This window comes from Zeugodacus cucurbitae, chromosome 6 (genome assembly GCF_028554725.1).
Source record: "Zeugodacus cucurbitae isolate PBARC_wt_2022May chromosome 6, idZeuCucr1.2, whole genome shotgun sequence".
NCBI classification, from domain to species: Eukaryota; Metazoa; Arthropoda; class Insecta; order Diptera; family Tephritidae; genus Zeugodacus; species Zeugodacus cucurbitae.
Window position 1 is genome coordinate 48,066,275 of NC_071671.1, and position 27,194 is coordinate 48,093,468.

A 27,194-nucleotide genomic window follows, 5' to 3' on the forward strand; every position below is an offset into this window, starting at 1 on the left:
CGGACTTCAACGATAACCCCCGTCCATACCTACGACTGTAAATAAGATTTTGTTTTTTTCTCGTCAAATAACTTTTTTGCACCGCAAAACGGTAACTTGCTACATGCCACAACATTTATTTACTCATACACACACATGTGAGTGTTACCAACCGCTGTTATTTGACTTTTGTAACGCTGCACTCGCTGCACAAGTCGACAGTAAGTAGGCATTTAGTTGCGGGAAAAAATATATTGGAAAATATTAAAAAATAACTGTTCACTGTTCACTATTTACTTTGCATATTTGTGTTGTTTTTGTGTGTTTCTGGTGTTTTTATTTTACAACTTTCCGGTAAACCTTCAGCCTCTACGACTTGCAGTTTGCAGCTGCTCGTGATTGTTAGCTTTGTGCTTCGGTGCTTATTCATTCAGTCAGTCAATAGACGTGTTTGCGCTCGTAAAAAATAGTGGCCACAGTTTGGAGCCAGAAACAGTTAGCCGGTTGTTGTGTGTCAATAAATGGCTGCTAAGCCACTCGCTTTGTTTATATTGTTGCACTTACAAGTTGTTGTTTGTTGTTTGCTGTTTGTTTTTGTTATTTTACGCGTTAATGTTTTGTTTGTTATGAGGTTACTAGATTATTGCCTCAATCTACTTGTGAATACATACTCGTACTTTGGCTATTGAGATGTGTGGCAGTTGCTGTCGAAATGCTCGAATGCATGTTCTTGTTGTTGTAGGTAAGTGTTGGTTGTTTGAGTTTCCTAATTGCAGTCAATTTAGCCCTTAACAGATGACTTAAGTGCGTATTTTAGATTATTTTATGATTTATAAATATCTGTCTGGAATGTTTATAACGGTATAGAAAAATTACGGTAAAATTTATTTTTGCAGAAAGAACAATGTTCGTCGGTACTATGACAGTTTGAAGTAGTAAAGTGAGAAGAGTATGATAATCCACACAATGCGTGTTCATGAGGTATTACTGCCATATTAAGCACTTTGAAAGATTAACTCTTTTCCGATCAATAATACAGATACGTATTATTAAACTAATTGATACGAAATTATTGTCACCAAATTGGAAAATCAATCTTGTGAACCGACTTTTTATATGAAAAAAAAAAATGATAAGTCCTCAGGGATCACTATGTGATCTGATCTTCCAAATCACTATACAAAGTAATATAATGGGACTATGCTGTCATAGCTGAGTAATCTTTTCGGAATATTAGGTTTCGAATATATATTATATAAAGGGTCTTCGAATAGTATAAGTGATTTTAAAATTCTTATGTATGATTTGTATGAAAGATGACTTCTATATATACATCTCTTGATTCGGTATGTAAACTTTTAACCGTAACTAACCGTTTGTATTGGTTGGAAATGCTCTGTAAATATCAATTAATACAAGAGAATCTTTTCGACCGACTATCCAAGCCAATTGGGTTACGATTACACCAGAAATATATTCAAAGTCTCATGAGATGGTATTATGTGATCAACAAGGGACGTTTGGATGCGTCTAGACGTCTGATGTAAATATTAATTTGATGGCCAGATCTCCATCTTTGACATCACTTGGCTTAATTTTATGGTAAGGCTATTTGAATGGCAAAATTCTACTACATTCACGATCTCAAGACTGAAATTATCGGCTGGAAGGCTCGATAAAATAATGAAAGATTAATCAAAAATTATTTTTTATTGATTTATAAAATTTTATTAACGAAATATTCCAAATTCATTGTAAAGCACCAATTTCATATGACACACCCTGTACATTTTTTGGAATGTTACCACATTGGAGGTGTAACATGTTATTTCAACTTGCTGTAACTACTACATATTTTTATTAAAAAAAAAATTCAATGGAAATACTGCGCTAAAGCAAAGAAGTTCCAGAATGCCGTCCTGATATCTGACAAATGGGGAAATCAATTTGCCGATTCCAAACATATGTATACAACATATCACATGAAAAACCATGATGGAGAGCAGGCCGAAGACCTCCTACACGAGACTAATGTCACGAAATCACAACAACAGCAACGTAATAACAACCGATACCAACGATACATACAACAGCCCGTTCGGATCAGACTAAGGGCTGTTATTTCGGCGACCCAGACCTGTTTGGAACGGTAAGTTCTAGATTAATAATACATACGAACGACGGAAGCGATGGTCCAGCCAGGACTTCTCTTGCTAAGAAAGAAGAAAAAAAATGTTCATAGCGGTAACGCAGCTTTTTCCTGATCTGGTTGGAAATTAGGATCCTACATTTGATCCTGACATAAGTTATCTAATCTCCATAATTATTTTGGTTGGAAAAAATTGACAGCACAAACAAGGTGTTTCAATATGGACCTAACCCTAACTTACTATATCTCGAACTCTCATTCATATGTAAGAGAACGTTCGGTCCATCTTGTATATTCTAAGTAAATACTTGTAACTTATGTATTTAAGTCTCACAAGTCATGCTAACTCAACAATATAATTGTTTGCTGTATAATGACTGTTGACACCATTTACACTAACAACAATAAATGCACTGCTAAAGATAAATGAACTTTGCGTGTTGGACTTTATATCATAATTTACTTAATTAATTTAGCATTTATTATGTTAATTTCATTGGTGGCAACTTTACAGCGTTGTAATCACGAGTGTATGTGTGTATATGAGTGTTTATAGTAAAGTGATTCGATTAAACGCGCCAGCAATGAGTAATGAACGCATTTGCATAAAAGATATAACCTCAACTAAACTGATTGCAAATTGAAAGTGCTAAAGTTAAAGACGGGAAATCAATGAACTTTGTGCTGTAAGCCAAGAGCTCACACATACAAATGCATGGCAGCGAGTAGACGACCGCAAATTGTGGCCTGACTTACTAATCAATTTATTTTTGCATTAAAACGAGGCACACACACACGCTCTTTTGTGTAATTGTAATTTACTATGGTTTATTGTGCGCGCGCCACAAATTAGCATAAAAATCACAAGCACGCGGAATAAATGAATAAGGCAGCTAAAACAACAACAGCAGCAACAACAAGTGCAAGTTAAATGCTAAGAAAGCATCAATTGAAAGCTAAAAGCAGCAACAGAAATTACGCATAGCTGCCGCACACGTCAACACAACACGCGACGAAAAGGCGAGCAGCAGCGCGGGCATAGGCAGCGCGTCGGCACTTGCGCCACAAAGAAACTATAACAATAATCAAGAAGAAGAAACAGGCCGCCAATGTCGCTGCTCTTTTGCACTTTGCAATTCAATTGCCACCGCTGATGATGACGGTCGCTTGCACTGACTACTATGCAGGCACAGCGAGCTCGCTAGGTTAGGAGGTGCCTGCTATGAGCCGTGCGGCTTAGGTGCTAAGTGGTGAGGCATATTGCTTCGCGCTGCTATTCACTTGCTAGTTGTTAGAAATTTATGCAGTTGATATACAAAAACACAAACAACAACAACAAATGCGTGCGTGAGTCATTCTGCCCGTGGAAGTGTTGTTGTTAGTCGACGCATTAGATTTGCATTGCATGACAATTTAAGTATGTGAGTGTGACTTGACTTGCGGTGGCATGCAACAGGCCGTCGTCAGTGTGCGCAAATTACAGTTGACAGCTTGAAAAATGCTGAATAAAAGATATAATTAAATGACAATGAAAATGTAGCCGATGATTTTATGCATCGATTGGCAGCGTCAGATTGTAAGATGAATCAGTTGCTATTATTATCGAAGAGCCGAAGATGAAAAGAGATGACTTTGTTATTTACGATATATAAATATATATGAAATTAGAGACAATTTGATATATATGATATAGAAGTTCACCATATAGGCGTGGTTAAAAAAATCTTTTAAAAATCACGAAAATATCTGCATCCTGGGGATCCTCATTGGCATTCAACGTCATTCTGCATATAGTCTCCCCGGTGATATTGCCAGTAGAGGTAATGCTGTGAAAGTGGCTATTAGATTCAGAGAGGCTGTTTATATGAATAGTTTTAAAGAGGGACATTCCGAAATCCTCGGCTAAACTACCTGACTCCTTGTGGTTCCTTCATTGTTGACACACCTACGTGAAACATGTGGACAGGATGAAGCCGTTGGAGAAGAGGCGCAGTTAACTTTTTCACCGATGGTTAGATGTTCAGAGGGGCTGGTTGGTGGATGAGACTTCTGTAAGGAGCTCGCCGTCCATGACAGTTTTAGGTTACCGGATCACTGCAATGAGTTTCAAACAAAAGTAGCCGCCGAAAATGCTTCGAAATGCTAATTCCTTCAGGGAGTTGTGCATTCACTCTGACAGCAGAGCGGCAATACAAGCTTTGGACTTGTTGATTGTGCGCACACAACTAGTGAAGTATCTGACCTCACTATCAATAGCATCAGACGACTTTAGTATTAGTCTCGGCACCCAGCCGAGTCAAAGCGGAATCGCTGGGAACTGCACGACGCATGAGCTTGCACGTAAGGACGCTCTAGCCGCAACCCCAGTGAATTGGCCTGATATCTTCATGCGTTCTCGTTCTGGATCTGTGGACCTCGCATTAGTTCAGTAGCAGACCAGCTTAAAGACCAGCTTCTGCGCGACTGCGAGATCCTTTGGGCCCTGTGTGGATAGTAGGAGGTTCATTGAACTACTTGGCCTCAGCAAGATTCCTATCTCCGCAATGGTAGGAGTGCTTACTTGACTGTGATGCTGAACATCCTGTCTGATTCAAGTTGCCAATGTGGTATGGAGGAAGGCGATATTGAAACATCAAATTAATTTCTCCTTCGCTTCCAGGTTTCGTCAGATTAAGGCTGACATATTTCGGCAGCAGTAGTCTCGGTGGAATTTAATACAGCTCGAATAGCTATTAACCGTCTCAATAAATTCGTGGCAGGCTCAAAGCATTTTGTCGACTTTTGAAGGAGTATGGTATTTATATTTAGGAGTTCCGCGGTATCACAAAGGACAGACGAAGTTAACTGCCCAAGTGAAATGCATGAGATCAGCCCTTTAAACTATGTCCGTATAAGTCAGTTTTTTTTTTAATCAAACGACCGCCAAATGCAAACAAAAAGCAATTGAAAACTATAATTGTGCCAATGAATGAAGTTGTACGGCTGTTTGAAAACAACAAAAAAACTTATTTAAACCGGTAAACCAGCTTAAATGGCGATTTTAAAGTTAAAACTTATGTTACACCCACTTAGCTCATTTCCGTTTTCAGCAGACAATTAAAAAAAAAACAACAACAACAAAAAGCATTTATTTCATTTTTCATTTTTGGAGTCAGTGGCGTATGAGTAACCGCGATTTGCAAAGTCTAAAAAAAATTGAAAAATAAGAAACAACAAAAAAGTAAACCAGACAAAGCTTTTAAAGCCATTTAGGCATTAAATCACTTCAACACAGACTCTGAAAAAATCACAAAAACAACAACAAACATTAAATAAATAATATAAATTTGCGCCTATACGCATAATGACTTATGGACACCCACAAATTACCTTAAAATAATTTGGAAAAGAAAAACAAGAACAATGAAGCAAAAAAGTTTCGGTAAAAAAGCAAACTTCAACTTCCGCAGCCATTAGCAGTTCATTGAACGTAATGAGCGCGATCGTTTCGCAATGGACATGAGCGCCAATCGAGCGTGAAGAAAACGAGGCGAGCGAACAAAAAAGCTAACAACAAATGTTGTAAAACCATAAAATCACTACAAATGCGTGCGCATATGAAATAATAGCAAAAACACAATTGTAAATGCGTTTAATTTATTCAATTCAATGCAAAATCGCGCACATATGGTAATAGACTGGCCACGCCGCCGCCGCCGCCGCTACGACAATCACGCTCCGCTTAACACTTTCAATTAGCCCAGGCTGCAAATGAGTGGGCGCCACTGAAAAGGGCTGACGCGCCGCCACTTTTAGATTAATTTTTTTTGGATTTTTTCCTCACTGTTTTGACTACAATTGATTGAGTAATCGCACTGAACTGTGGTCAGCCCCAGCGTATGGGATGGTAAAGCAAAAAAAAAAAAAAAAAATAACAAAACAAAAAAATGAAAAAAAAAATTGATTTAAAAATAAAAAATGTTTCAGAGAAGTAAAAAAAATAAATCCAGCATAACAATAAGCTCTGCTAATTAGTTTCAGCCTAACGGTTTCCCGTTTGTGCTAACCAATATCCCTTTCAAGCCGCTGTTTTAATGTAGCACAGCAAATGCTTTGCTTTCACAACAACAAAGTTAACTTTTTTAAGCCACATTTATATGAAAAAATACAGGTATATGTAACGGTACTAATTGCGCTAATTGAAAGCAATGAATCGGTTTCACATGCCCGCTTGTTAACCAACTGCAACTAAAATGGTAAATGGAGCGTTTCATGTTGGTGATAAGCAATCAAGTGCTATTTTGCACGTACTTAACTATGCTCGATTGCTGTTGCATAATGTTGCGATTCAAAAAAATCAACAACAATAACAACAACATGAAAAATAATGTGTTTATCTTTAACGCCCGATAAGTTAGATATGTATTGTATTTGTATATGTCGTACGTTGAACTTTTACTGAAGTGAACTAGTTCTCGACTAATTTATAACTATATATTACTCTATAATGTGTAGGACGAACTCAAAAGAAAATAAACGATTTGGTGATGTTCGAAAAAAAAAAACAAAAACGGTACGATTTTCAAACGATTTGAAAACGGAAAATGTGAAAATAATGCCCGAAAACGATTTGCAGAACATGCCTGTTAGATACAGAATATATAGTTTTAAACCCAAACCAATGTCTGATCGTGTTTGAAGTTGCTGTTTTTTGGGCAGGTGTTGCTACTGATCGGGTCAACATTAAAATGTGATTTTTGTTGATCGCAAATTATTAAGACTTCGTTTTGTTTTTTTGTTCCAAAGAACAAACATTTTCAGGAATTATGGAACATGATTTCATATTTTTGACTGCCTTCTTCGTCCTCACAGTGTCACATATATTAAAAGAGTTTTGTATTTTTTTCAGTTTTCGGCGAATGACTTGAACTATATTCGTCTTAAGGGTCTGATTCTTTAAAGATTTCATCGCGGTTCGATTGGCACTCTACAAAAACAGGAAAAATTGTCGAAGTAAAATACAAGGTAGTCAGTCAGCTTCCCCATCTTCTCGACAACCACTTGTTCTTCGCCAATTAGTAAGCGTGTTTAGCTTTCAGGAAATGTGACTCGTTTTAGAACAAATCTAGAATTGACGCATAAGTGACAACATTTTGCGGCATCGTTGTTTTACATATAAAATTCCTGGCTTAAGAGCCTCCTTTTAAGTGCTTTTCCTGCAAATGCAAATGCAAAATGTAATATTTAGGCCACAAATACAAAATTGTTTGCCAATTTCCTCTTTTAAGTGCCTTTTAATATTTTTGACATTGAATGCGCTAAGTCAAAAGGAAAACATCTACATAGTGTTGTTATGTTTTTTTCTTTCATATTTATTGTTATTAGTAAGTATTTTTGTTATTAATATCAAATAAATGTGACTTTCATTCCAAAAGAAAAAATATTATATCGAAGTATTTGAGAAAATGCTTGGTAAGTACCTCCTGGCATTTAAGGGGATTCATTTAAGTGCCTTCCCAGCTTAAATGTCTCAAAAGTCTTGCATGTTAAGAAGGGCACTTAAGCAAGGATTACTGTATATAACTATTCATTTCTAAAACTGTTCTTTATAGAATATGATATATTGATATATGAGAATCTTAATTGTAGTATGCATAATAACTAAATACATATGTTCTCAAATAGCTTCAAGGTTCTTAATTATTTCTCTAAGATACCATTCTCACAAATTCTATTCATATATTTTCAATATTAACTACTTAACTTAAAATAGTAATTGTTTGAGTTAACATGTACATTTAATTGACTTTCTTCACAAGCACACTTTACTTAATGTAATCAATTAGTTCGACATACATGTATGTATGTGAAATTGCTAATTGACTCAATTAAGGAATTACTGCTTCATATTAATTAGGTTTATTATTAAACATTTGCTTTTAGATTGTCAGAGGTGTGTCTAGTGATATTTTACGATATTTACAATAAGAAATATATCAAAATAAAGTAGTTTATTAACTATATATTGAGGTGTAATGAGTTAAGCCAAGCGTCTGACCGTCATTATCTTTATTGTTCAAGTTTTCGTAAAAGGAATCTAAATTTAAGATAGAGCCTACATACTCTAACTGTAACTCAGCTTTTATTCGCCACAATTGTATAGCAATAATTAAGTCATTCTTATTACTGAACTTATTCATCAAACTACCGACTCCAGGTTTTCATTATCCGCCATAAAATGATCTCAAGCGATAAATTGCTACTACAAATTTAATTTATTACACAGAAAAACGAAACATTAAAAGAAATTCCACACAAATTAAGAAGGATACTCACAACTAATGCTGACACCGCATCATTAATTTGGATATATTAAAGCTCAATGTGACATACATAGTTAGACTGTGCGCTTGATAACAAACTAAATTCGCTTGATAGCACAACAAAAAACGCTGTCACAAAGTATTAAATTGAGTAATAAAGAAATCAAATTAATGGACATATGCAGATTAATTGAAATAAAAAGTTGGAGTTTAAGCAAATACTCGTTGTGTAGAGGGTACTATGAGTATACTAGAGCAAAAGTTGGAAAAACAATAAATTAAAATACGAGTTTTTGTTTCAAACGCTAGACGCCTACGTCTCACAGATCGAATCAGAGATTGCATTGAATTATTGGTGGAAATTTGATATGCAGGCGATAGGGCAAGAGTATAAGATATATAGACTTGTATATATTTAAAAGGGGTATGACTGACACCTGTGTAAATTTTTTTCACAAAGCATTAAAATATCTGTATATACATATATATAAACATATATATATAACTAGCTATATAACTATATCCATATGCATTCAAGTATTCCATTTCATTGTTGCGTTATTTATCTCCATTGCAGACATTCGTCAAATTTAGAAAGGCTGTAATTTGTACGGCGAGTGAAAGTACGCGTCTGTCTCGATTGATTGCATTTACTCATTCATTCATGCATTCATTCACCCATACATTTCGTCACATACGCCAGCAAACATACTTACATACAGACACATTCGCTCACTATTCGACTGCATGGTTCAATGCATTTAAATGGCTGCGTGCAATAGTAATCACATGTGCTAACAAATTTACACATATCTAACTGTCTAACTAACTATATATGTATGAATGTATGTGCTGGAGTGTGTACTTTATGTAATTAACTGCAAGTTATGTGGCTTAATTTGGCTTCATCGTCATACTCTAATTAAGTTCGTCGCAAAATACTTTGATGTATTTATTGCCAAAGCATACTCGTACAAATAGACAAACAAACAACGATGGCAAGACATAAAATAGAATTTAAGTGCCCCTTTATGTGGTGTAGAGCGCTAATTAACGGTTACAATGTGTACTATACTATCTACTAGTACGACTCATTTAGAAACATTTATAGTTAGTAAATAGCATAAAGCTGAGCACATAGAGGAGATCAATACAGTGACAGATTTATAGGTACAATTACAGCAAACATAACAAAACATATATCTTTGAGCTTGGAAATCTTTTGTTTAGACCCATAGATATGTTGCTCACTACTGCACTGTGTTCCTAGCTTAATAGGTCAAGTTAGAAACAAATAACTGTTTTATGCAATATTAGCCAAAGATCGTAAATCAAGGAGAGTACTCTTCTAGAGAAGTCATATAGTAAATAGTAGAAGATCGTTATGTCTCAGAATTTCCATGAAGAATATTCTATAACAATATTCAGGCGATTTGAGTTGGGATGTTCTTTAACCAAATTCTGACATAGGACGTAATTGCATCATTTGTTGAGATATAGTGGTTCTAAGCTTCTTCTTCGTCGTGTTGTTGTAACAGCAGAAAAAAATTCCCCAATTTATTTTCAGGAATGTTGTCGAGTTGTTAGTTTGTGATCGGATAAAATTCTATGTCCGCATGGATTCGATATCGTTGAGCCGATTATCGTGGGATCTGTAGTTGAAACAACAAACAAGTTTACCAAGAATGAATTGAAGATATTTCCAAGACGTTGCAATGTTTAATAAGCGAACCACTCCAAATCTCCTTTAACTTGGTTGCTGACTAAACTCCAGAGTCACTCAGCAATCATCGCCTGAACTGTGACCTCGTAGGAAACAACACTTCGTTTCCTATTGCAAGCGCACGCCTTTGGTGAGAAACATTTTGAGACCATTAGACGACAAACATATGCTACTTAGTTTTTGAAGTTATTCTGTTATTGCTCCAAATGAATATCTCCAACAAGAAGCTAAATATTGTATTTCAACTCTGAATATCTCAAAAAGGATAGTCTGTGAGAGTGGTGAGGTCTTTTCTGTAGCTATGTATCATTTTTTTTTTTTAATATATTAATCGAGGAAATATCTGTTTTCAAATTAGAACGAATAAATAATGCAAGAGATTGCAAATAAAAGTTCATCGGGGGAAAATATTGTTAGAGTGAGCTTACGGATAATTGAGTGAGTACTAAGAGTACAACAAATGATTCAATCGCCTCGAAACATGACAACTATGTTTCTTCATAAGATCGGATTGTGTGATTGAAGTACAGTTTAGACAGGATGACAAAAAGTGTATTTTTTCTTAAGAACGATTTTTTTGGTTAATGTGTTGCTAAATAATTGTAGAGCAGCTACAAGTGAGGAACGATATGGAGTTCCTACACTTATCATGAAAGAAATTGAATAGGTGCATAGAACTTCAACTCAGACCCTTAAAAACATTATGTAATGTTATTGAAAACCATGTCTTGGAGAGGCATGCATTCTAAAAACTATTTTTATGAAGACTTTCTAAATAAAGAAATATAACTTGACCTTAAAATATATACACTGCCTGGAATCTCAGTTAATTATCTCGAGAGCAATTTTAATGGAGGGTTATTAAGAATAATTATTTACACAGTTAACTGTCCCAGCAATTAGTAATTAGGAATCTAAATAAAGACAGTTGAACTTCCATAACTCGAACTGCTCTAACTCGAAGTTCTCCATAATTCGAACTATTGAATAGGCAATAGAAGTCAAAATTCATACAAATTACATTCTGTAACTCGGAAGTCTCTATAAATATTATATATTAGAAATATTTTAAGTGCAAATTCTAAGTTATTAATTAGATTGTGAATTTAAATGATTTCGCCATAATTGAAGTAAATTTCCATTCAATTAGTGTCAGTTAATTGAATATCCGTGTTGTCAGACTGCATACTTTATTAAAACTAAATCGTTCCTTTTAGCTGAAATATAATATTCTCCACATATTCCGAAGAAATATATTAAGTCAAAAGACCACAAGCTCTCTTCATACGACAAAATTATTCATCAAATTACATGACACCTTGTCGTGTAAATTTTCAAATCGTCAACACTAGCTGCCAAATATGTAAACAAATTCTCCAGAATTCTGAAAAGGGTGTGTTAGCATAGAAATTTGAAAAGTCGTCATCCCTTTGAGTTTGTAATTCTTAAAGAGTTTTACAATTTAGTTGGCTAAACCGAGTTAAATCCAGTAAAGTATGCGCATTTAAATGCTTTTACTTTTTGCTTAGCATAATTCTTTGCTTAAAAATGCTTTTTGTGGTTTTACACAATTCTTTAAGCTCGCAGGTACACAAACCCGCATATTTACGCCGTAACATACACACGTGCCACACATTGGCTTAATCCGTCGTTTTTGGTCGGTGTCTTTTTCCAACTTGTCTGCAGTTTCTTAAGAATCACAGCGGCTTGGTCATAAGACACCGCCGCCTGTCGGCTTTTCGACGGAAGTCATGTTAACACTTTGTGCCCGGCTAAGCCCCCAGCAACAACAACAACACAACGATAAATAAATGCGGAGTTAAAGTTGCTTGGAACCTGGCGTTTTTTTGCTTGCGGTACTTGAGGGATTGCTGCCTGCTGGTCTGTCACTGTCAGTGTCGCCACGTAGCGGCAGCGACAGGTTTTTTGCCGCAAACACAACAGTTTATTTTTTGCCATATTTTGTTTTAATGTTTTATTCGTTTTTTTTTTTGCTTTTTTCGCCTTTTTTTGCTTTAATGTCGACAGGAAGCCCTTCAGCTGCAGTTTGGTAAATCGTTGTCACTCGGTTGACATTTTGCCCACAACACACATTACGGCGCATTGAGTCGCAAAAAAGCGCCCGGTAATAAACATGCAACAGTAATGCAAATCTACAATACTATTATTTATTTATTTATGTAAAAAATGTGTGAGAACAAACAGCAAAAAGTTCGTTGTTATGCGGTTTTACAGTATGCACAAGTATTTTGAAGTTTCCGTTGAAACTTTTAATGGATGGGTCGGGTGAAATTTAAAGATTTAGTCGTTAGCGAGTAAATAAATATTGTTGTTTTCACTGTTTAAATTTCGGTTAATAGTGTGGGATTTGTATGAATGGCTTGGTTGGCTACAAAGCATTCAAAAGAGAAAGCATTTCCAGGGCTCTACAATGAGCATAAAAGGTTATAAAAAAATAAAAGTAGATAGTTTCAAACATTTTTTAAATAAATATTTAAAATTTACAACAAGTAATCTTGTTTTGTAACGTAGTTTTTGTAAACTGGTTTAAAGGCAGGGAGACACGTATAAGTATGTACGTATAGATAAACAGCTGCTAATTTGTAAGTTTCTTTCATAAGTTACTATAAGAAGGCTTAAAAACACAATCGTAGTTATTACATAGAAATTTGAAGAAATATATTGCAACTTAAGTAGAAACTATTGAAATTATGAAGAAAAAATTGGTGTCATTGAACAATTCCAGGTTTAACAAGTAAGGAAAGGATAAGTTCGGGTGCAACCGAACATTTTATACTCTCGCAATTTATTGAAGAAATTTAACCAATACATATATGCGGAATAAAGCTCACAGTATTTCGGTTAAAATTTATCCTTAGGCGCTGAGTTCAACATGTTCGATAATAGGGGCCTTGAAAAGTTATAGTCCGTTTTCGACAATTTTTTTTCAAGTAAAGCCAGAGATGATATGTGCTATTTGTGTGAAGTTTTATTCCGCTATCTTCATTGGTTCCTTTTGTTTACATTATAAAGTAAAGGAATAAGGTGGAATTCAAAATTGAGTTAAATGGGAAATTGTCGTGGTTATGAACCGATTTCATCCATTTTTCACATGTGTCCTGAGAGTAGTTCCTGAGATATGGTTTTTGAGCCATAAGTGGGAGATGCCACGCCCATTTTTCATTTTGTAAAAAAATCTGAGTGCAGCTTCCTTCTGCCATTTCTTCTGTAAAATTTAGTGTTTCTGATGTTTCTCGTTAGTGAGTTAACCCACTTTTAGTTATTTTTAACCTAACCTTTGTATGGGAGGTGGGCGTGGTTATTATCCGATTTCTTTCATTTTTGGACCGTATTAGGAAGTGGCTAAAAGAAATGACTGCTTTGGTTTATATAGCTTTATTGGTTTGCGAGTTATATACAAAAAACCTATTTGAGGGCGGGGTCACGCCCACTTTTCCAAAAAAATTACATCCAAATATGCCTCTTTATAGTGCGATCCTTCATACCAAATTTTATTTCCATAGCTTTATTTATAACTTAGTTATGACACTTTATGTGTTTTTGGTTTTCGCCATTTTGTGGGCGTGGTAATGGTCCGATTTTGCCCATTTTCGAAAGCAACCTCCTCAGGTTGCCAAGGAATATATGTTCCAAGTTTCGTTAAGATATCTCAATTTTTACTCAAGTTTTCCGTTGCACGGACAGACGGACGGACGGACAGACAGACATTCGGATTTTGACTCGTCTCGTCACCCTGATCATTTTGATATCATATAACCCTATATCTAACTCGTTTAGTTTTATGACTTACAAACAACCGTTAGGTGAACAAAACTATAATACTCTCGTAGCAACTTTGTTGCGAGAGTATAAAAATGCAAAGCAACAACAAAATCCACACATAAGCCTCCCTAAAATTAAATGCTACTTAAGCAAATACCGCTAATGACAATCAAAGATAGCCTAATAGGCCTCATTAAAATTACTATGGAATAAATTTGCAAAATGTTGTGGCAAAGCAACAAAGACCAACAACAAAGAGAAATGAAGAAAATGTTCAAAGCTATTTAATTACATTCAAAGCAGCTGATAGTCGCTTTGCACGCACGTCAATATGCTTAATTAATGAAAACAAGTTCCCAAATAGGCCTCAAACTATTGTCAGTACAATTTAAACTGTGCGTGTGTATGTTTGTGTGTTCGTTTGGACTAAATTAAACAAGTTGGCTAGCAGTTTAGCGGCAGCTGTGAGCCAAAGCCGCGCCAAAAGTCGATACACATATGTATGTGTCTGTGTGTGTGACAGTCGAAAAGGCGTGTTGCGTGCGGTATTTTATCAGTTATTTTGTATTTAAATACATTTTCAACAACAAAAGGTGGCTTTTAACGAAATATAGGTATTTATGTTGTTGTTGTTATATTGATGCGCGCTGATAGCCACATACAAGTTAAACGCGTTGTAAATGCTGTATGTTGTGACTAAAACATATTTATGAGATCGAGGCAAACAATCGAAAAAGCTGCCGAGTAAAGTAATTGGTGTCGCCAATGAACTAAGCAGCTGATAAAATTTAAGGTTAATTTGCCAATAAGCGGTTTTCAATGCCACGAAAACGGAAGAGGCATTAAAAAATGTAGCTTTTATAGAGATGTTTGTATGGCTATGTATGTATGTAATAAAACTGCGCTCATTTTAGTTGGAAATTGAAAGTCATTACAAAATGTTTTTTCTTTGTTTACTTTTACTTGTATTTAATTGCACTTGTACGCATGTAAGGCTCTGTACATATATACATACAGCATATGTTCATGTCTACGGGTATGTGCGCCTTTTAATCATAATAAAAAGTAAAAGATACTAAAAACTCAAATTAGTCAAGTTGTAATTGCATACCAAATGTGTTGTGGCACATATCTTTTATATACACACATACATATGTATGAAATTATATATACATCTGCTAGTTTATAAACATATGTACACTCATATCAGCATAAAATTGCATTTTAATTGCAAAATGTGCGCCAAAAGGAATTTCCAACACTTTGATAGCTTAATGGTGTAAAATGTTTTCATCCCCATAAGTAAATGGCTTCGTGTTGCCACTATAATTTTTTTATATAAATAAAAAATATTTTAAATATATTTTTTTATTTTTTACTATTTATTTTCTAAATATTTTTTATTATTATTTTGTTTGTATTTTTATACTCTCGCAACAAAGTTGCTACGAGAGTATTATAGTTTTGTCCACATAACGGTTGGTTGTAAGTCCTAAAACTAAACGAGTTAGATATAGGGTTACATATATCAAAATGATCAGGGTGACGAGAAAAGTTCAAATCCGGATGTCTGTCTGTCCGTCCGTCCGTGCAAGCTGTAACTTGAGTAAAAATTGAGATATCTTAATGAAACTTGGAACACGTGTTCCTTGGCACCATAAGAAGCTTAAGTTCGAAAATCAGCAAAATCGGACCACTGCCACGCCTACAAAATGGCGAAACCCGAAAACACATAAAGTGCCATAACTAAGCCTTAAATAAAGCTATGGAAATAAAATTTGGTATGCAGGATCGCACTATGAAGAGGCATATCTGGATGTAATTTCTTTGGGGAAGTGGGCGTGGCCCCGCCCCCAAACAGGTTTTTTGTATTTATCTCACAAACCAATAGAGCTATATAAACCAAACTTTCTGCAGTCGTTTTTTTTAGTCATTTCCTTATACAGTCCAAAAATGAAAGAAATCGGATAATAACCACGCCCCCCCTTCCATACAAAGGTTAGGTTGAAAATTACTAAAAGTGGGTTAACTCACTAACCAAAAACGTCAGAAACACTAAATTTCACATACGAAATGGCAGATAGAAGCTACACTCAGATTTTTTTACAAAATGGAAAATGGGCGTGGCGTCGCCCACTTATGGGTCCAAAACCATATCTCAGGAACTACTCGACCGATTTCAATGAAACTTGGTTTGTAATAGTTTCCTTACATCCCAACGATATGTTGTGAAAATAGGCCAAATCGCTTCACAACCACGCCTACTTCCTATATACCAGAACTTTGAAGACGATCTGAATCGTTAACTTTACAATATATAAAGTAAGTACTAGTGAAGATATCGATGCAGAACTTTGCACAAACACTACGTTTATAGTGTGGCAGCCCCATTCTAAAAATCACCGAAATCGGACCATAGGTTGCCAAAGCCCCATATATCGAAAATGAGAACTTCGGTACTTCTAACCTAATATTAGGGTTTCCAACTTTCAATGGACTTTATACAATATATATGACGAATATGTGGGTCAAATTGTGTATTATATAATATAAATAAAGTTAAACAAATTAATTGCGAGTATAAAATATTCGGTTACACCCGAACTTAGCCCTTCCTTACTTGTTTTTTTTTTTTAATTTTAATATTAATAATTTTATTAGAAGCATGAATAGATCCCACGACAGTCGGGTCAATGTAATGGAACGAATCACGATTTTTATCCGCTCAAGGACATCTGGATAACATTTCACAAAACTATTTCAGGAATAATTTTTGTCGCTACAACAATAACAAAGAATTTGATGGCCTTAGACTTTCGCCCTGAATTGTATGGAATGCTCAGATGTTCTCTCTGAATTACAGTAATCCCTTTTATGAATGATTTAACGATGAATGACAATATTGCTGGCATATATTAAAGTTTTCTTCGAAAAATGATTCATTAACAAATTAAAAGAAGTTCATAGATCTACAAAATAGTTGTATTCCTAAATAAACAGTCACTCGGAGAGTCCCAGGCATTATCATCGGCTTTCAGTCAGCTGTCAGTGTAGAAAAATAGTCAGTGCAGTTAGAGCACGTAGTGCTATCTGAAATTTTTCTATACTTCTGCAGTGACGGTGAGTTCTTATAGGAAGAATACATTTATTTGCAAATGGGCACTTCAAAAAAGATTCAGACTGAAGCACTTTAGCTTCTGTAGTCCATTGAAGAGCTTCCAAGTGTAAGATTACTGAGACACTTTAAAAAAAGCTAACGAAATAAGACGATTTTTCAGTGACGTAAATTAAGTGTGTGTCATGAGAATCCATAAACTTGAGTAACTGTTCTTTAAATTTCGAATTGTTGATTTCATAGTATGAAATTTATACTGATCCATATAGTACCATATGGGGCTACACAAATCGTCTCTGCCGAATTAAAAAAAAAATATTTTGAAAACTCTTCGTAAAAGGAATGCTTCCATAGAATTGAGTATAAGCAGAGATGATATCGGTTGAGGAGACCTATCGACCATGTGAATGGCTATAATCAACCTCCGTGATATTATGTTGCCAGAAGCCTATTTTTTATTGATACAAATAATTAACTAACGAGTCACTAGTAACTAAAAAAGTGGTGAGCGTTAACTAAATGTTTTCTGTTTTTTTTTTTTGTAATTAGCGGTGCTTATAGAAATTGGGTCTCAACAACCCGTATAACAAATTTAATGAAAAATAGTAAAAAGCAGTTATTCAACATTTTTCGTTAAATTCAAACCAACTGGCAACTCTAGTATGCAACTATCAACGCATTATAGCTTCCCCACCGAGTTAGTTCATCAAGTTAACGCATTCTATAAATACATTTAAACTCATACATAGATTTGAAGATATGCATGTTGTCGACAAATTTTGCAATTTTACGATTCAGTTTATGATTCAACGCAATCATGCGATTTCCCTTTTTAGTTAGCAATTAATGCGTAATTCGCAATTAAAACGAGTTAAAATGCTTTCAATTAAGGCACACAACTGAACAAACAACTATTTACATACATATTCAAATATTATGCACAAATGGGCAGGTAGTAAAATGATATTGAATGAGAAGGCAAAAATCCATATACTATATACAAATCAATCAAGATTGCAGACACTTGTACATATGTTTAATATATAAAAATGCAAATAAAGGATCATCTTTGTACGTTCACTTTGGTGAACAACTGGAATATTTAAACTTTATTTTGAGCTGGTTGCTTGGTACTGATTACTACAAGTTTTTTGTTGTATGCCATTTTATGAGCATACCCATACACTTACAATGTGTAGTGTATGTAAATTGAATATGAGTTATTAATTATTATTTCACACCGCATTTACTTTTATTTTTTTTTTCACACTAACAGGTATTGCGAAAAATGAAAAAAATATTTTTTTGAAATTAATTAATTTGCATTCACCAGCAACAGCTTTTCAATTTGTTGTGGTCTGTAATTACGAACTGCATTTTTTGTTTGTGGAATTATTTTTGAATAAAGTTTTTAGGTGTTTAATTTTAGTAGTTTGAGGCCGCCAAGTTGTATGGCGTTATTTCTTTTAATTGCATTATTATTGTTTTTGAGATTCATAGTTGGTTGCTAGGAGGAATGAATTCTTTTTTTTCAATGATATGTGATCTGAAAAATTTTGTACAAAAATTCTTTTAAAAGCTAAAGGCAAAATATTAACCCCCGCCAAAGAATGATATAAAAGAAAAATTGAAAACCTCTCTTTTATTCAAGAACTAATGAACTTTTATGCCTGATGATGATTTCCAAAAAAATTAACGATACTAAATCGCCTCATTACTCAAAAAGAGACTCGTCCTAAATACTTGGTCTCAGAAAACATACTTTAATGCTTTTAATCCCTTCTGAAATCTGAACATTGTTATAGCCTATGTGAAGAGCCAAATTAATTGATCAATTCAAATTGTGATTGAGAAACCTTTACACTGTCGGCTACTCGATAACCGATCAGCTGTTATACAGTTTTTTTTGCTTTTCTTCAGCTGATTGCTATTTTTAGCAGCGACATCTACCGTCGTGTAGCGAGAACAACAACTCGCAGACAAAGAACGTATATATAAAAACTTATACTGTCTTTGTCGCGAAGTTGCATTTCAATTTCAAGTCGATTAAAATTCAATTAAAAATAAATGTAGATTTTATATTGTATGGGAAATCGATATTAATCGGCGTTTTAATCGAGCAGAGGCCTGTTAATTGATCAATTAGCACCTATGTGAAAAGGCTATTAGAGAAATACCTTAAATATTTATCAGTCTACGACCTTCCTGCCTGCTTAGCCTTTTCCTTCCTCGGTCTTTTGACATCACTTTCGCAAAGCAATTCTGCATTAGATATGAAATCTGGTCTGGGATTCTTATTATGGTTTTAATAAAAATCTATGGAAACCTTATTATTGGACAGATCAGTATCTTGATCATTCCTGATTTTCTTCCAAAAAGTTCAAGCAGTAAAAATAAAGAATGATTCTTGGAAAATGGTATCGAGGTATTATAGAAACATTAAACATTTTTTTCAAAGAAATCTTGCCCTTTTTCGTCCTCGACCAAGAAAAAAATCAAGGGTTTAGTGCTTTGGATATTTGCTTAAGAAAAGTCTTGTCTAAGTTAAAAATTACTCCCAAGAGAACAAACCGTGATTTTTTAGATTACTAAGAATTGAGAAAAATATTTTATATTTTTTATGATTCTTCTTTGTAGGAGAATAATGGCACTTACAATTGGATTAATTGCTTAGAATATTTATACTATTCATATAAATGCCAAATATTTAAGAAACCAAAAACACCAATAAAACCAATTTACATAAATTCCTGCATAAAAAAGATGCCACCTTTCTTTAATAGCACCAACTTGAGACCTCAAGTATACATGGAACAATGCAGCATCCAATCAACGGTCATAAAGTTAAATACAATTCTTAAGCTGTTAAATAGTCTAATTAATGGTTCTTAAACGCATTTTAATGGCGCATAATTATTACTAATATTACATAAGCATTCACATAAAACTGTTGAGCTTAATGAACTTTTATGACCACAGGGAAGTACAGAAGAGTCAATAGCAAAGTGAAGGCAAAACAATGCGCATATTGTCTTAAGACAATGGCCAGACTAAATGGCTGCACAAGTGACCGGCTATAGAAATCCAGTAATAAGACAGGAAATAAAAAACTGAACGGGAGATGAAAAATTAAACCATGCTATGCATACTTCGAAGAAGGAGCGTAATGCAATTAGTAAACGAATGCAATTCAAGTCTAATAGTGGCGAGAAATTATGAACTGAAGACACGTTAATGCTCGCGGCATAAAGAAGTGAAAGACAAATGATATAATTGTTAAGTGTTGGATAAATGCAGAAAAGAAAGAACATTAAAAGCAACAACAGAAATTATTGGAATTGTTCGAATTTTTTTTTTTTTTTTTTTTTTAATTTTTAACGTAAGACACCGAAGCCTTTCGCTTAACTAATGACTCAGAGCTAGAGGTTTCCCACAAAATCTAGTACGTGAGAAAAAAAGCAACGGTTTTAGTAACAGTCAGAGTGATAGGGAAAGGTAGTCAATCACTCAGTGACAGAAGTACATGGCAACAAACATAAGTACCAACAGAAATATTTGTGTAAGTTTAGTAAGGCATTTAACTGAATTTTACCCTGCGAATATGGGAAAAAAGTGCTCAACTGAAAAGTAGAAAAAAAATATTATTTTATAATTTTTTTATAAAATAAATAAAATAGTATGAAATCCCAAACAAACTGTGAAATAAAACTTAAAAAACTAGGTGTGTACACCAAGCGTCAGTGCAAGTAAATAGGCGTTAACGCGGCGCAATTGAATTGTCTGTGAACTTCAAAAACAAAAAAGGGAAAATTTTAAAATAAATGTTTGCGGTTTATCGCTGCAAGCGCCGCCACGGGAATGGTCTCTATCAAATTTATGTGTGTTTTACACTATTTGACTTTTTCGCTGTTCGCAAGTACTTTGTATACATGGGTACATGCATATATGTACAATAGTATAGATCTCTATCGTAACCCCGCAGTGAAACGTTGAAGTAGAGAGAAAATAGTAAGAGGAATAGTAAAAGGAAGAGCTAACTTCGGAAGAATAAATACGCTAGTGAAATATAAGCTTATAAAGGGTACGAAATATACTCTATGTTATGGCAAAATCGGTTGACAGAAAGTAGAGATCATTCTAATGACAAATGTCGACCAAAAGAGCCTATAGTTGGTGCCTAATAATATCTAGAGCTACAAAAATGGATTAATTATTACATTATATTCAATATATGTAGCTTTCTGAAGATAATTTTATAAAGTTTACCTTTTATAAAGAACTTATTTTCAGTGTAAACTCAAACAGGAATTATCATATTCGTTCAGAGCATCAGAGGATTTCGTGATCCAAAAATACTAAATTTTTTGGTTGTTTTATATATCATATTCAAACGCCTGTATACGATATGAAGTCTACCAAAGGGACCAATAAAATTAGTCTTTCAACGAGAGTCGGTTCTATGCCATTTGAACGGGATAAAATTTTTAACCAGATGCGGATTATTATATGGACAACATTCTCAAAGACTATTTGGCAGGAAATATTGAGATTTGAAGAAAGCATACATATTTCGATTTCACTAATGTCTGGAAGAAAGTTGTCGGATCAAAAGATCATATAAGAACTGAAGAAAAGTAGTAGAAGAACTACAGAAAAGTAGCCTCGCTCACTCTCCCGCATGCAGAACTCATGTTATTCATTGTACGCTCCTGGTGATGCCTAGGTTCGCTACCAATGGACGCATAATGCTCAAACGCTTTGGGCCACCTAGTAGGTTCCATTGGATATCATTCCGATGATAGGACTTTTAATTTCATTCTTTAAACAATTAGTTAAGATTTACTGGTTACGAAGAAGATCTTTATATTGTATTGTTTGGACTAAGATTAGATTATTTCCATTTGTATAGCTTAATTGATTAGAGACTATATTATTGAGGAAAAACGTTATTTGTTTACGTTTTAAATTATTACTCACTTTATACCTAGTATAAATTACTAAGCCTTTAAGGTTATTTAGGACTAGAACAAATTATGTATTATTCTGACAGAAATCGGACAACTGACTACATAGAAGAAATTGTATGGAAGAAAGACGTTTTGGACTCGGTGCATACTACTTTGAAAGTCACACTAGTTCATTTGCACTGCAGGGTATTTACACTTTTTACTCACGCTTGTGCCACTGATAACGCCAATGACATGTGTGCGCCCCGGTTGCGTGTAAATTTTTTGTTTTGTTTTATTATGACTCTACACGTTTTTATATATTTGTGAATACGTGACCCAGGTGAAATGTTTAATTTTATTCACTGAAGCAATAAATTTCCCACTCAACTCATAATTTTGTGACCCTAACCTACCCAAAAGAAACGCAAGAACAAAAAGAACTACAACAACAGAAACAGAAACAGAAATTTGTGTAATGAAAAGTAACTAATAAAAAAGTAGCAAATGAGTATAAGTAAATGAGGCAAATTTTCACATACATAAATAATTCTATTTGATATATGTATATGTACATATATTCATAGATGCCTACATAGTGGCTTGGTATTTTCGTACTCACTGTTTCCCTAATTTTTTTTATGCTTCACCTGCCTGCCTCTCCATCATCCAACCACTCAATTACCTTTTGTCATGCAAATCTAATAAACATTTTCATTATTGGCGCACATTTGTTGGGTACAAATATGTATAAATAACGGTTAAAATAGTTTTTAAGGGAATATGAAATGTGTGATAGGTTTTCACCGCTGTGATAAGCGGGTAGCTAACAACACTTTTATGTTTATAGTACACACTATTTAATTGTTCCCTGTAGGGCAGTGATGTTAATTGAATTAAGTATTTAGGCGTGAGAAATGTAAAATGGACGGAATTCAATTAAGTATTTGGTATTATCGCACTAATTTAATTTAATTAAGTTGTAATATTGGATATGAGAACTTTCAAGTATTTTTTATTATTTTTAGACGAGTTAGCAAATTGACTATTTTAAAACTGGTTTCTAAACAAATTACCTTGAAAGTAGTTACAGAAATAACTATGATTGAAGTAGTTACAATTCAAGTTACTTTGTAACCACTTTATAAGTTCGTTATTTCCTGTGTATTATAATTACCATATTGATATTTATAATTTTTCAATTATTTATGAAGGCAGTCTTCTTCAGTCTAAAAAAACGTGAAATGAAAATTTTTTTGATTAGGGTTGCCACCTGTTGAATATTTTTCAGATTAAAATGAAATGAATTACAAATGAAAAGTAAACATATTTCGGAATTTACGTTTGAAAATTAGTTTAATGTCGAAAATATTTTTTAAGAGAGTTGCCACCTGTTTACATTTTCATATATAACTAAATGATTAGAATACATAAAAGTAACCCGTTCAAGGATGTAAAAGATTTTCGTTAAGGACATTTTTGAAAGAGTTGCCATCTGTTCAGAAATTATAACTAGAAAATTAAAAATTTCTATTTTGAAATACTTTCTCTGATTCCTACAGGCTCTAAAGGATATTTATGAGTACATTTATTTAACTACTATTATATCTCCATATCACATACACTTCTTTGGGTGTGAGCGCTACACATTTATTATGTGAAACTTGAACGCAATGTTTACAGTTATGTACTCATATCATACATACAATAAAATAAAATATGCATAAATTCATACAAATCTACATGTCTGACTATCTGTTCCTTGGTAACACGAACTGCGGTGAGGACACGTGCTAATGGTACCCTTACAAAAATACATATATACATGTGTACCTTTTTGTGCTTTGTTTTATTTGTAGACACGCCTGCAATCGCATAATCGTATTACCAAAGTCAATAGTGATATTCCATATACCAAATACATACATATGTATATATCGTGTTTCTTTCTTTGTTTTTGCGCATATTTGCTTTTGCAGTTCTGCTTTAATTACATTAATTTGAATTTTAATTGCTTTCCGCAAAAATACCGTGAAACGGTAAAATTTGTAAATGTAGTAAATGCTAATTGGCTTGAGTACGCTTGATTTCATGTCATTTGGTGAATTTAGTGCAGAACGGGTCGGGTTTTTGGATTTGGAACAGTTAAAAGGATTATTGAGGTATTTCGGGGTTTCGTTTCTAAATTTAGATTTTATTTATGAAAATATAGTACCGTGAAATACGTACTGTTTGCTTGTTGGACAAAAGCTTTGTTTTTGTAATTTTTATAGCGGCATTTGAAATCATTTCGTAAAACATAATATTCAAAAATACTGATGAGTACACAGTCCTTGATCGAATATAAATCCGAGTTTGTTTCGGAAAGCAGAAAAAGGTTAATGACTTCTACTGATTTCATCCTTTGTAAGAGGGCTAGAAAGTACGAGGTTTTAGGAATGTATATTGACATATATTGAAATCAATGGTTTCTTATTTATAATTTTTTGAGCACATAAAGCTTTTATGATTAGACTGAGCTTCCATGAAACGTTTAAAAAAAACAGGAACTAACTGTAAACTAGACTGGTCAGGATAATATAGAAGCAAAAATAGCCTTTGGAATAGGTTCAGAGAATGCCGCTCAAAAAGGTTAGCTTCAGCTGAAGAATATCCTAATATTGATTTAAATCTTGGTTCGTTAAGACCTTTGATTAATAAATTACCAACTTCAAAAGAACCTAAATATGACGAGCTGTTTAGAACGAATGTTGAATTCAGCACCAAATCGCAGTGACTATAATTAAGGTAGTGAACCTGTTGGGGTATCACTTGCTACCAAAAGCTTATCATAATACGGATTTGTAATATAGAGAGATAGCGATTATAACTTCAAATAACTAAATAATGTCGCCATTATTAAATTAAATAGAGTCGGTCTTTAGGATATCAAGTAACGTATTCGTTTTGTTACAATTAGTTGAGAAAATTTTTGAGAATTAATATATATAAATTTGGGTTCCAACTACAATTTAAGCTCAGCTTAGACAATAGGACTATTTGCGTTCTGAGGTAACCTTGAACCAACCTCACCTTTCAACTATAGATTGCATAGTTTTAACAAAGAACTATCTGTAGGAAAGGAAGTGGGAAATGAAGAAAAAGAGGTCACAACATGGTCTGAAAATTTATAGTGACATTCCAGATGAAGGTCAGCGATAAACTTATGGACTTATGGATGAAACTTATTGGAGCAGATTGAAACCAGTTGGTACTCCGCTTCAGAAGGACTAAGTGAGAAAGAAATTTGAAAAAGAGAACTGTAAAATTATGTAAGATATTTGGAACAAATACTACTTTAATTTTTCGTTAAAAAGTGTTGTAATTATTGGATTGTTGACACTAACAGCAATATATTGTTGTTATATTATAGAAAGTAGCGATCTAAAGTGCAATAACTCTCAAAATGTTTACTTTTAGTGATGCCAGATGTTTTAACGAAATTTTTTTTGTGCAATTATTACTCTTAAATTCAATTGTAAAACTCCTAAACTTATTTTTTGAAATAGAAAATTTAATATGTGGAACATAAATCATTTTTAAAATATTTCTCATGAAAAATTAGTTCACTTAAGATTTTTTCCAAATTTTTGAGTATATTTTTACGAAGTATATTCCATACGAAAGGACCTTTGAAATTCAACATCTCATTTAAGCTATCTTCGGCTAGAAGATCTATTTTTTGCATAATTTTGCGAAAAGAATATATAATATAAACAGCGCTGCACTTGCCACCATTTAAATGCAACTGAATTTATAATGTTAGCGCAAATTCATTTCCTTTAATTTTAGTTTTTTTGTTTGGTTCTTACTTCGATCGTTAATGGATTTCCCAGAGCAGCAAATGTAATTATGAACACCAAAAGTATATAAAATCTGATTATGTCTAGAGCTATGTATGTACATAGCATGAATAATATGTATGTGTGTGTGAGTGTTTTGTAGAAGGTACTTACTTGCGCGCCAAACGCTTCCTTATGCCGGCCAACATCGTGCTGGAGCTAGCGCTACTCACAGTGCTGCTGCTTCGACTGCTACTAGGGCTGTTGTACGCCTCAGTGGCTGCTTGATTTTCCGGTCGAGTCGGCCGTTTTAGCCAATTATGCGCTGCTACCAATTCAATTCTCACAATTTCTATGCTTTTTATTATGATTTCTTTTCTTTTTTTACTTTTTTTACTTTTTTGTGATTTTTGTTTTTTATTTTGCTTTAGCTTTCGATCGATTAGTGAGCACGAAAAACACCAACTTACCAACACAAAAAAATTGAGTTTGCTACTAAATTTCCGCCGCCGCGTCTAATGGCCGGCTAGTAGTCTGTTCTACTTCGTTGTAATAAGCGCGCTAATATATTTGTTGTTGTTGTGGTTATTGTTGTGTTTGTTGTGGCAGCGGCCAGTCATAATCACAAAGCATAACATGAAGAAATTTGTTTTTCTTTCAGAACAACCGCAGGCGCGTTGCTGCTGCTGTGCCGCGCGGTAAGTTTAACTATTTTCCCAACTCAACACTCGGGGTCGCTATGCGCTCGTCGCCGGCCCAACATCTTCTGGCTGATAGGCACGAATTCAATTTCACGGATTTCACTTGCGCGATTTTCAAGTACAAATTACTTGACTGCAATTTGATGTGTTTGCGCGTGATTAACTCGACGCAGGGCGATTTTCGCGAGTACACCAAGTGCACGCACACTCACGCGCTGGCAATCGACACAGTATCAAATTCAGCAATAACCAGCTGTGAATTAAGCGTGCGCTGCGCTTTCATTTACCCGTACTGCATGCGATTTATTTGCTTATTATTATAATTTTTTTTTTTGCAGTTGTTTGGTGAAAGAATCTTCTGGTATATATTTTGACTGCGTCTTTATTTGCTTACACAGCGCTCCCCATTCGCGGCACTTTGTGGCTGCGACTCGTATTTCTTTAGCTTTCTTTGCTTTCAGCGCGCTGCGAAACACTTGTTTGTGCCTTTGTAGACCTTCCAAGAGGCAAGGTGCGTCGTGTCTTGCTGCTGTGGTACAAACCGCGCGCCTCCGCGCTGTGTCGTTGGGAGTGACTCTGTAAATAGAAGAAAAGCACCATAAGTATATAAAAGGAAAAAACTGCAAACCAAAAGAATTCACATATAATATTATTTTTCTTTTGTACTCTGTAATC

At 34.2% G+C, this 27,194-nt stretch overlaps 1 protein-coding gene across 3 annotated transcripts in view; it reads right to left on the bottom strand.

Annotated features, from left to right (window-relative positions):
* The window catches only part of Nckap5l_0 (Nck-associated protein 5-like), a 237,595-nt gene that overhangs the window by 59,838 nt on the left and 150,563 nt on the right, over nucleotides 1–27,194 (bottom strand). For all 3 annotated transcript variants that reach the window (XM_054235112.1, XM_011191771.3, XM_011191770.3), the window contains one exon: nucleotides 25,993–27,095. In XM_054235112.1, the coding sequence (XP_054091087.1) occupies nucleotides 25,993–26,027 (35 nt within the window). In that variant the 5' untranslated portion in view covers nucleotides 26,028–27,095. The remainder of the gene's footprint in view (nucleotides 1–25,992; nucleotides 27,096–27,194) is intronic.